This window comes from Apteryx rowi, unplaced genomic scaffold, assembly GCF_003343035.1.
Source record: "Apteryx rowi isolate R43461 unplaced genomic scaffold, aptRow1 scaffold_100, whole genome shotgun sequence".
NCBI classification, from domain to species: Eukaryota; Metazoa; Chordata; class Aves; order Apterygiformes; family Apterygidae; genus Apteryx; species Apteryx rowi.
This window is the reverse complement of record NW_020447198.1, coordinates 1,100,379-1,113,063: the sequence shown is the minus strand read 5'-3', so window position 1 is coordinate 1,113,063 and position 12,685 is coordinate 1,100,379. Positions and strand designations below refer to the sequence as shown.

Genomic DNA, 12,685 nt, shown 5'->3' with positions numbered 1-12,685 from the left:
AGTTATTTTCTGGGAACTGTTCTTTCCATAAGGACTTCTTTTTCCATATGCAATCTCTTAATTAATTCTAAGTAGGAAACAAAAGACCACGCACCATGTTTTGCACATTCACTTCCTCGCATGCGGGCGCATTGCCCACCCACGTGGCTATGGAAAGGGAGGAAAGGACACTTCCCTGCTCAGGGTGCCACCTACGGCTTTTCCAGCTCCACCTCAGACCTCTTCCGTGTTCCTCAGGGTTAATTCTCTTTACAAATCCCTTTTTATAAAACATGCTTTTTTACTTCGGAGGAGTGCTGGGAGGATTTATATCCGTATACGTGGATGAGCGGAAGATACTGAGTACCCAAAACAACTTGGGAAACAATCGCTGGGGACACGCGGTCTCACGGATGTGTGCGCGCGGCAGGAGGAGGACCGGAAATCCGAACACCTCCTGAAACCCGTGAAGGAAGGAAACGCCTTCTGCTCTGCTTCACGACAGCTCCCTGATAGAAAGGTCAGGGACGCTCCCAATTCCAAGAAACACAACAAATGCCCCAGAAATCAGCTTGCTGTAACTTCTTTCAAGAAGAAAAAAGACAAAAAAAGGAAGCTAAGCACGCGCGCAGAGCCAACAACAACGCAGCAGCGCACGGCGGCCCAGCTCGGCTCTCCGGACTTCTGAGCGGCTCCAGGAAGCTCCGGGAGTGCCCTCCTCCCTCCACAGCCACTTCCTTTCTCCTTCCCCCTTCCCTTTCCTCTTCCCCTGCGCGCCCCAAACAAAACGTTTAGGAATCGGATTAGCCAACTACAGCATCTTCTGCACGCTCGGCGTTTCAATTAAGCAAAACCAGAGCGTGCGACGAACAAAACGACAGCGAACGCCTTCCATACGAGGTGCGCGCTGCAAGCGGCTAGCTCGAGTTTCGCGGGGAAAAAAAGAACGACAACCTCAGAGGTTATTTTGCTGGTTCGGAAAGACTCTTAAGAGGTACAATCTCAATATTCAACAACCCTACACCACTTACCAGTAAACAAGCAAGTCACACCCCTCTTGCACGGTGCAGGCTTTAATTACACAATCTCCGGATCTCTTAAATACCCATTTGTGTTTAAGATCCGAGCGAACACTATATATAAGACAGCATTGAAAAAAACAGCCATGTGATCATATAATTAAAGACTTTTGTGTGACAGYGAAGGCAAGAAGCAGCGCTGAAGTTGTATGCTCATAACTATCTTTCGGCGATGCAGATTTTTTGCATGGTTGAACTGTGTAACTCCTACACACCCCATCTTTTGTTTTGTTTTGCATTTAATTAACATGGTGCTTTGAGCCGGATGCAAAGTTGTTTGAAGGAAGCCATTGCTCAGGTGGAGGAGATTATAGCTATGGTGCTCTGCAGGAAGGACACGCCGCAAATGCAATTATCCAGTCCACTAAAAAGATCAAATTGAGAAATGAAAGCAAGAGAGGAAACGAGAAGCAAGAAGATATTAAAGGAGCAGACCGCAGGAAAAGGAAGGGATGGTGCCTTGGAAATATTGCTACTCATCTGAAATTACCAGGTAGGTTTTCGGGTACAGTTTGCAACTTACTGTCACAGCATCCCATATTACAACAACCCCATAGTACATCTGACCACCACAAACATATTTGGTGCTTTGCAGAACCAAGTAAAGAGCGTGACCCTGCCCTAAATAGAAATCTTTACACCACTCAAACTGCAAAAGCAAAGATTAAAGAATCGGCTTTACTTTGGTAAGCCTCTTGGTTACGGAGCAGAGGAATAGAGAGAGAAAAAACAGAAAAGAAATGGCCAAGGAGCAAACCCTGGAATACAATGTAACCAGCAACACCAGAAGGGCTAAAACCTTCCTACTAAGATAGTGAGATCCACATATCAGATGGACAAAAACCAGGGAAACCTTCAAATCCAGTAATGTCTTCCAGAGCACCTTTCACGAGAAGATTTCAAAGCACTTTATGAACACAAAACTCCTGTGCGGTGGGAATTATTTTCATTTTATAGGCGAATAAATGAAATTCAGTAACTACCTCAGACGTCACACCGGTTCAGACGCAAGGAGACAGACTTGGCCAACCCACATACTTTGTGAATTTACAGGGTCTCCATAGTTCTCGTAAGGCTTTCCATACATAACTTGCTGATTTTACAGCCATCCTGGCGAGTAGCTAGCCAATTATATCATTAAAAACTCAGCAAAACTGTCGGCAGTTACGATAAAACCTTCTCAAGTAAGTTGCTGAGAGGAGAAGGTGGTGAGGATGCCGTTCTCTCCCTTTTCCAAGCTTCATGCTGAGAAATACTTTGAGACCAAGCAGAAAGGAATCAGCTAAAACAACCTAGATAGCCCTGTGCGGCCAGGATGGAAAAGGCATTTCAATTCCATTTTACTGCTCGTTTTGAAATTCTCCCTTAGAAAGCAAAAGAAAACCAAAACAAAACATAAAAACACCCACCGGGTACTAAATATTGTAATTCTGTAATAATGACCCCAAGAGTTCCTTGGCACAAAGAATTATTACGACTCCACAACCCCCAAATTACACATTTGTTATTATTGCAAGTACGTGACAAGGTATCTTCAGTTTCCTTATCAATAAAAATTTGATTGCTCTTTACCTAAGAAGTAATGTTATTCTTAATCAGTCAGCTATTAAATGAGATTGATGCCCTGCAACGTGCGACTTAAAATGTATTCTGATAGCCTCTCTGGCATAGAGTTTTCTTCTATTAATATAATATTAGTCTATCAAGTTTTCTCCACTCATGTACCTCAGAAAGAATATTTGTAAATCAACAGCTATTTAATTAAGTGCACTACGAAAGGGACAGAATAATTATCAAGGACCAGTAATGTACTGAAGATTCATGATGAGCACAACATCTCATTGCTAGCATTTCTGTAAATCAAGTTGAGGTGGGGATGTAATGCAAACTTAATTTATAAAATACAGCGCGCATTTCCAGATGCAAAAGATAGAACAGTTAATTCCCTTACTTGACTTACAGGCCCTCTGAAGAGCTACCAAGTTAACCGCTACGGCGAAGATTAATATTTTACTCTGGTTACAATGTGTAGGGTTAATCTGTCATCTCTGAAAGATGCCAGCTTCCCAGAGTAGCATCCACTTTGCAAAGCCTTCTGGCAAGATGCGAGAAGCCAATCCCAACCACCCGCACGGCAGCCTCATCGTTGAAGCCATCAGAGATGCCATCAGAGATGGTGAAGCTCCTTGAACTGGAGGGATGTGGGACAGCCAGGGACCGTCTGACTCCTGCCCCACACGAAGGCCGTCAACGGACTCTCACCCACCACCTATTCCATGGCACAAATTAATTCCCGGCTCTCCATGCCGCGGAGCTGGGGCTCTTCCACACCATCTCATCCTGCTCATGGTCTCCTCCCTTTCCCCTACTGTCATCGCTCGCACATCACCTGCGGCGTAACTGCCCCAGTTAGCTGCCCCCCTGCAAGCAATAGGGGGAAAAAAAGGCAGGTTTTAATACTAGCTGAACAAAAGCAAAACAAAAAGCACAAGTCCTTGGAGCGATTATTCTAGTCAAGTGCTTTTAGTATCAAAAGATCTCAAGATGCACCCAATTCCTACAGGAAAAATCTAAAATATTGTAAGACAAAATACAGGGAGTCAAATGTATATAATTTTTAATAAAAAACCTGTAGCACAAATGAGATTTCCACAAAACAAAACGCCTCTCCTTTTTCCCTTTAAAACAGCCCGAGATCACTGCTGAAACTACAAATGCATAAGTCCTGAAACAAAGACGATTCCGAGCTATTTTGCAGCATCACGGAGCAGGAAACGTTCACCCTCAACAGCCCTTGGTCGCGCAAGCTTTAAAAGGGAGAGGAACTAAATAATTTAAGAGCACCTTTAGCTCGATCCTTTTGGCCGGAGCCCCCCCTTCGCAGGGATAAGACGAAGAGGCRCTGGGCAGGGCTCGATTGCACCCACTCAGCAGAAGCCAGCTCTGTTGTCGTAGCCGTACGCTCCGGAGGCTGCAGCCTTAACCTTTCCAATTTTTTTTGGCACAGGGTCAAAACAGAGTGCAGTCGGTCTCGGGCCGCAGCCCAGGGCAAGCTGCAACCGCCGGATTAGGTGATTTATTTGCGAACCCCAGGATGGCTCAGCGCTTTGGAGAAGTGCGTAGCGGAAAAGTCGTGTCTGTGGTTTTTTCCCAGCGGTCCCGGCATATAGGACAACTAAATGTTTTGGGAGCATTTTAGAAAAACCAAAGCTACAGAGCAAATAGCTTCTAAGGGCTTCTTTGGTTAYATATAGTAGCATACGCAAATATCTGCTGTTCAGTTATGCTTTCCTTGTATTTATACAATATCAGTAGGTAATTCAGTATAAAACTAGCCTTATGTTGCTGAAATGAATACACATTTGTGTACCTTCAGAAGGCCTGAAGCTTACCTGGTGAATCAGAAAATTATCCCCCTCGCTGAGGTTTTCACRGCCAAAATTCAATATTTTGTTTATTTTTGTGACCCAGTAATACAAAGCTTGGCAAATTGGGGGGGGGGGGAGGAGAGACTGCAGTAACTGGAAGTATAGTGGCACTTTTACTACCAAGTTTCCTCGTTTTCATCAGGACAGTTGCCTGCAGGGAAGGCAATGAATACCCCAGACTGCCCTGAAAAAAGTAACGTAAAAATGCAATTTGTCTCTAAGACAAGGTAAAGGGATTTCCTTCAGCACCAAGGCTGCCAGAAAACACCGCCTGGCTTCTCGCTAGCAAACAGGGACACGCACCCAGCTTGGGATCAGCGCAACTGTTTCTCCGTCTTTTTTCCATTTTCTCTTTCTACATCCCAGAGAGGTTCGGTATAAACACAGGGCATTTACACTAAGCAGAACGACACTGCAGAGCAGGTCACTCATTTAACACCACGATAAGGAGTTGCAAATATTGCAAGATGATTAACTGGCCCAAGAAAACGATAGTCTGAAGGCTATACACTTAATTCATGGATACCTGCTCTGCTTTAAATCCAGCTCTAAGATGTCAAGCAACTTGACAAGCAATCCTGCGTAAGAGAAATAGCTATAAAACTGTTGTTTAACAAGTATGTCGGAGTCACCCCCTCTTCCTTCAGTCTTCCTACCTCAAACTTATCTGCATATGTTTCCAAGCCATTCCAAAGCCAAGTTAAATGTTTAAACATTTGCCATTAATCTGTACGCCAAGGGTGAAGGGCTGCAGAGGAGACGGGACCTTCACATCTTCTGGCTGCATAACAAACAGTGTTCAAGCTGTAGCGATGACTTTTTAAGCTGAGGACCACGCTACCAGTTATATAAACAMATATAAACTATATCAGTTTAGTCCTCTGATACAATAATCTCAAGAAGYAGCGACAAACAACAAAAACCTGGTTTGTGTAAATTTGGTAAATTGTTCTTTGATTAGAGGCAGCAAAAGAACAACGACACTAGGGGCAACGGCRGGAAAGAGGTGGCAACTGCTGCAGGAGGTATACCACGAAACGTGAAAAATTACAGCGTTTGGGTTCATACGGAATATGCTGTCTTTGCACCCATGGATGACTAATAAGTGGCTAACCAAAATCTGATTTATTTACATCTCACTGTTTCCTTGTGGGAACCAAATAGTAAATTATTGACTTAAGGGTGTTTTCCAAGTTACACCATAAACCTAGATAACAAATACAGTTTTATTACATTTCCCATGTGAACGTAACGCTGAAGGTTGTTTGGGGTTTTATTCTTTTCTCCCACTTCCTGAAACAGCTGCATTTAATACCAAACCATGTTTACAGAGGCGAGAAAACAGGACCTCACCAAATGAGGTCGGAGCAGGCTGGAGAGAAGGGAAGGGGTTATTAAACTAATAAATATCATTTCATTCAAAAAGACACTGCACCCTACCATGCATTTGGATCTGTTCTCCAGCAACGACTCCCTGACTCATGTTGTTATCTTACAATTGAATAAGAAGTGAGGAAAATTAGACTCAAGCTCTTGTCTCAAAATATCTGGGATGGTGTTAGGACACTGCATGACGCAGGTCCATTTGTGTGCAATCACTACTGCTCTTAAAACGAGCCAGGGCYTGACACTGCAGAAGCAAACGGGCCTGAACGATTGCTATGTGAGCGCTGATCAGCTGATCGGGGTCAATAAAACCACTGCTGCCAGGCAAAGGGAGCTCTGAGCTGTGTGTCTGCATGAAGTCCAGCACAGCAAGACCTTGCTGGTCGGGAGAGGCGGCAGCAAGGTGTTATTCACATTTGGAAAATATTTCTAATTAATTTTTCCCCACTCAAGATCTTACCTAAAATTTTCCCAACCTTAGAGCTTCAAAGGGTCAGAAAACTCTCTGCAGAATTTTGTGCACTGGAACTAGATGGAGAAAGTCAGGCTTCAGAAGTGAATCTTCATTAACTAGGAGCACCTGAACAGCCTGAGACTGAAGTTTTGAACAAGATGATACTTCTAGGCCTACCAATCAAAGAGAAAGCCTTCGAAACAAAGTTATCTCTACAAAGGTTTGGGCACAATATTTTTGGTGGTGAAGAGGGGTATTTAGGAAAAGTCAAAGGCCCAAATTCCCCTCTCTAATCTCTTCCTGTATATTGTAGGCATAGGCATACTTTTAAAATTTCAATTATTTTACCATTTTCAGCACCGTTCCCTATGTACACGATGGCATGATTTGTTGTTGCACACAAGGCTGCATCTTTTAGAGCTCMCCATGGTCCACCCTGACCCAAGTATCAGATGCTCGTTTCCATCATGAAYGGGCCCAAGCAATCCCTTGCAACCTTCTCCTACCCAGCGTAGGAGCCTCCTGCTCTTCCGTGGGAAATGATACCATGCCGAGCAACATGAAGACTGCAAAATGAAACACTCTGCTCCTCTTGCTACAGCTTGGGATGGAGGGGGAAAAAAGTCTTATTTCATGCAGGGCCTGCATCAAACAAAACATAAGAGCAAGAAAGAAAACACTAATATGGGAAATCTCATGACGGGGTCGTGAAGCTTTGGGGTTTTAAGTTGTGCTGTTGGTGAACACGAAGCCAAGTACAGGAGCCTCCTTCTAGTTCAGTTATGGCATCTGCACATGTTTCTTCCAGGTGGCTAAGCTGAACTCCTCAGCCTGGTGGAGAAGTGAGTCCTCCCTGCTAGGAGACAGGCTGATACTTTCCGGACCTTGCAGACCAACTGCCACCATAAAGGACAGGTATTTGCAATAGTTAAATACTCTGCTTGAATTGTGAGCTTTTCAAAAGGTCTGGGAAGGAGTATCAACACAGAGAAAACTGCTGAAAGAGGAACCGAGGAAGAGCAGACCAGGGTATTAGGGCGCGCAGGTCTGCGAGGGATCTGGCACCCATCCTCCGGGCCCATCACAAATCTTCTGTCTCTAAAACAAGGGTGGGACTGTCACACAAATCAGGAATGATGTGAAGAGACGTACACTAAAGCTTGTGAAACAATCTGATACTACATTAATCGATCAGGTTTTCAATCTCACTATGATATCTAAATGACAAAGATTTGCTTTTCTTGTATTCTCACAATGTTCTGACATAAGTTTGTTTATAAATTATTGTACTTTGTGTTCWGCTTTACTTAGACGGGTTCAGTAATTGGAGTTGCTATTAATAATAGAAATGCTGTCGGGCAATTGCAGCACTGATATTCCTGATTTGCCAGAAGACGCTAACCTGGCACGTTCGCTCTTGCTTTTGCAAAGCACCCAAGAGCTCCATCTAAATATCTGGATTAGACTCTCAGATTAATAGATAGATTCTAAAATCCCTTTTTCCACAACAAATCACATTACCAGTTGTTTTCTCACGCATAAAAATTACGTCAATAACCTTCTCCTCAAATGAACATCTCACAATTTTTAAAAATCAACAGATAAAATAAATGCACAAGAGATGTTACACTATTAAAACATATCCCGAAATCAAGAACACTCTGGGCTCTGTCACAGCATTTTGTTCTTCATTGGCATTTACGTTATTAGAGTTCTTATGTATTGCCCTGGAAATCAGCTTTGAAGTGAAACGATGAATAAAGGAAGATTTATTACTACTATCCTTATTAGAGGGATTTTAAAGTCATTAGAGACCAACAAGGCATAATAATTATATTATATTCAATCTTCTCTAGAACATCTCCTTTCACAGGCCTGCTAACTCAATTATTTAAATATATATTACAGCAGAATGCAGAGTGCCTACTAGAGTTTGGGATAAGACACAGATTTTAATATTATGCTTTTTTTGTTTTGTATTCAGTTAACCATAACTTGTTCTTACAGAATCCATGGGTTTCATCTTTGGTTTCTTAGTTTTAAACACTAGGAATTCGAATTCACAGTGAACATCTGGCTCATTGTGTCCACTCAACTGAAAAGAACTGTAAAAGCTGGGGAGAAAATAAGCATAATCTTAACCTGCAGTGACTTTTAAAAGTCCAAAAAAACAACCTCATAGATGTGATGGTTTCTAAAACAGTCTCTAGACTTGCTTATAACCAACTACCACCAAGGTGACATGGAAAAAGCATCCAGAAGTTCTGAAGAACCCCAGGTTATGACTTATCCCACCTTTTTTTCTGCCCTCTAAAACTTCCGTCGCTATTAAACCTTGACAGCAGAGATGGTATAGAGCAGCCACAAGGTTTGAAATACTGAGAAGAGTTTAGAAGATGAAGGTACTATAGTGGTTCCAAGCGGCATCTGGAACAATACCTACCCAGTAGGGTTTCACCAGCTGTCGCAATGCTGAGGAGAGCCTGACTTCTCAATTTGTTACTCTCAAAGCACTTAGTGCCCTCTGATCAACACTTGCCATATCTCTGTAGACTGGCACCTGCAAATTTATTGCGTAGCTGGAAAACAACTGCAACGGCAGCGATGATGGCAACCATCCAGTTGTAGTTACTGCCGTGGAAACGAAGTAGGAAAGCTCTTGAGCACCACCAGAGAAGATGATGATCAGAGAAGCTGCATGACCAGCTGCATTGGTGCCAGCCCCCTTGTCTGTGGGAAAGGGTGGTATGTGTGAAAGCTTAAGGTTTTTCAGCTACGTGGCTAATGCTTCTAGCATGCATTACAAAAGTCCCTAAGTGGCAAAACCAAGCAGCCTAGGCAAAGTTAAGAGCAAAGCCGGCTAGAACCAAACCTTGGTATTTTCATACCTTTCCTTTCTCAACATGTTGTATTTTATGAAACAGCAAGACGGAAAGTACAGTCCTCACTATTGACTCTTTCTGCCTGTAACTTATATGGGGATGACACTACATGAAGAAAGAAGAGTATGAGTCTCATCTCAGACACTAGGCAAGCAACAAGAGACAACATACTGTACGCCGCGTCTTTCATGCGCCAGACTCGGTGCCCAGGGAAGGGAGGACCAGCAGTGAGGTATTTTCCATTCAACCCTCTGTCACAGCTATTTCAAGTGTTTTTAAGACTTCCTCCACTTGCAAATCATCAGAGCCAATCTGGGCTACTGCAACCTACTGCAACTACAAAGCTTGTCCATGCTGCTTCTGCGTAGTTGCTTTAGGACGGATCAGTGCCCAGATGCGAACACTGAAAATACTAAGCATACTAGTTTTCCCAGGACATTATCAACACTAACACTATATCGATCACCTTCTACCTCACTTGTCATTTCTATGTTTTTTTTACCCCCTTCCCCAATTCTTCTCTTACCTACTGCCTCTAATTCCCTTTCATTCTTGTTCCCCATGGATCGGCCCAGGCTCTCCCTGCCATTTACYGTGGGCTTGCTCTGCAGAGATGCTCTGCTCTTGTCCACTGGTTGCACGAGATACTTTTGTCGCTTCCCAGCAATAAGCCAGGAAACGTTCAGCAGTTTTGGGCATCTGGAATTGGACAGGGGAAATCCATGAACTGCTGCAGTACTTTCAACCTTGGCTGACTCTATGGATCCTTCCATATCTCTGGGAACTTGTTCTACCAAGATTTGTCATCCTCACTGAGGTCTTACATTCAAATCTAGCATGACTAAGCCCTTTCCTGGCTCAGGAGAAGGCGTCAGCTTCCTCCTTGATGCACTGAAGGAATAACTCTGCAGATATGCTACAAGAAATTATGTTCAGGATTAATAGCATGGAAGTTTAACAGAAAACGAAGCAGGAAGAATACTCCGAGATTTCGGATCTAAGTGATACCAAACAACGCCATTAGTTCCCAGCAGGGAAGAAGGGGGAGTAGGAATAGTATTCAGTCTCCTGTGAAATAGCTCTGGGCACTTGGCAATTCCAGAAGATTGTTAAGAAGCACAATAAACATGATGATAAGGTATAGTCTTCTTTCCTTTTTTTAATTAAAAAAATGTATGTTCAGGAACCATGCAAGACACTGTACACACAAAGCACGTAACCTCCAAGCCCTGGGCATCCAAGGTGCTCATTTACAGGCCCAAAAAGGAGAGCAGTAGAGGCAGGTACCCTCAAGTTCCCCTTTCTCACATGCCCAATTCCCGACCTGGAGGCTGCCCTTCAGCAGCAAGGGGATAACACGGTTTTTCTGTGCTCRCACTGGTTGCCTTTCACTAAATCACTTCAGCCACAGAACCCAATGGTACCTAAACTCTCTGCTAGAGAAGGGTTAGTCGGTGAACTGGGACTTTAACAATGACTAAACTAACATATGTGCCCGAAAACGTGTAACTGCAGGTAGTATTTCGGATACTGCTAGGTTTCTGTATAAAGAGGGAAAGGCTGTCAGCCCTCAAACAGATCCCAGAATAGCTAAATCAGACCGCTGACACCGCTCCAGCTCTATAAGTGGCAACCCTTTAAATTCCCTTCGGTCATCATGATCCTCTGTCTCCAGAAGTTACTTTAGGTTTCTTGACATTAAAGTTAAGATCTTTGGCCTGAAGCGTGCAGTTAAAAAAAAAAAAAAAAATCCTGAGAGAAACATATTGCCAAAACTGCTCCCTTGTTAAATATCAGCTAACATATAAACTCAAATCCCTTTCATAAACTAACAGAGCTTTTTGTTCATGACTGYACTTACAGCCTGTTTTAAATAAAAATAACATACTGAATCAGAATTCCAAAAACAACATCTCTCTGGCTGGTAAAGGACCACGCATGGGAAAAGAAGCCAGCGTTCAGCCTGAGGTTTGCTGAACAACTTTGTGCTCTTTAGATCATCATTCCCGGTATTCTTACTTTGGGATCTGTTGCTGGGAACAACCATGCCCTCAGACAGGCTGGAAAAGCAAAATACCTCCCCTTAATTTCCAGAGCAATGATTTCTTTTTTTGCTGCTAGATGTGTCATTCCTCATTCTACACAAACAATTGCTATAAAAAACCACCAGGGAAGAAACGCTTGGCACCCTCAGCAGCAATGCACCTATTTTAAGAATCCTGAATCCAAGCAGGCTATGAAACGGCACCAAGTTACTTATTTGCAGTAATGAGTTTTCAGATAAATGTCTAGGCAGATCTAGAAATCTCACAGATTTCCAGAATCYGGAAAAACAATAATGAGGCTGACTATACGTTTTATACACATACCACACTACCCTTCCTGGTGCGCGAGCGTCTGTGCTAAGGTTCTGATTAAAGGCCACCCTTCCCATGCAATGAAACTAATGTTTTTACGCCAGAGTTTCCCAATATCACTGAATGCCCCACAGAAGATTACTGCTAGTTTCACTCTACCTGCACGTCCTGCTCACTATAGCATCTCAGAACTAATGCTTTATTGCTTTATAGGACAATGGTATCAAGGAATATCTTTTTCTTACTGAATAGATTTTTTTTTTTTTTTTTTTTTTTTTAAAGAAGTGAGTCAATTATTTTGGCTCCTACTGACAAATATATATATAAATATGAGGGGTTTTGTGTGACTGGTTGTTTTTTGAACTATTTTAGGATGTGAAGAGTTAAAGCCAGTGCAAGATAATTTTCCACTCCGGATTTCACCCTGACCTCTATTTCAGCTGTCCTGGTACTATCTTTTAGGGGGGGGCCAACTGCACTACCGTCGTGATTTATTTTAAGGTTCACCTCCCTTTATCTTTTGTGAAAGGTTAAGACTCCCAAATATACCTCGCAGAACATTCACGCCGTCCAAGAAAGATTAAAATCCTGCAGCACTTACCCCCAAACACATCTCCGTTCTGGTAGTTTTTGCCTTTCTGAGTTTCCTCTTCGTTTTGAACAGTAGAAACATGCTTGGCTGACGCGCAGCCCATAGCTTCATTCAGACAGCGCCAGCCGGACCCAACCGCAAACCATGTCTAGAGCCGCGCGCTCATCGTCCTTCAAACAATCCACCTTCCCGCCGGGCTGTCGAGACGCTTTTACCTAAAGGGAGCAAGAGAGAGGGAAAAATATTTAGCTGCGTGCRTCGACAAAAGGTAACCTCTAAACACAGCGCTTCGGCAAAACAAAGGATGAGATTTGCGAGGAGGAGGACGAGAGCGCAGACTGTCGCCATCATTCTACATTTTTAAAAATAATCCAGTAAGCATCGATCCGGCATGATATAGGTAGAGCCAAGCCTGCCTTGGGACAGGAGCGCAGTCGTTGAACTCAAAGTCTCTTCTTTAATCTGAAGAAAGCAGCACCCRCACACCCATTTCCCACCCATCTGCCTACTCCTGGAGAATGTGTCTTT

At 43.3% G+C, this 12,685-nt stretch overlaps 1 protein-coding gene across 1 annotated transcript in view; it reads right to left on the bottom strand.

The window, feature by feature from the left end:
- Positions 1 to 12,260, bottom strand: part of CUNH1orf21 (chromosome unknown C1orf21 homolog) — a 53,092-nt gene extending 40,832 nt beyond the window's left edge. The window contains exon 1 of the mRNA XM_026062818.1: positions 12,167 to 12,260. Coding sequence (XP_025918603.1) covers positions 12,167 to 12,260 — 94 coding nt within the window. The remainder of the gene's footprint in view (positions 1 to 12,166) is intronic.
- Positions 12,261 to 12,685: the final 425 nt, after the last annotated feature.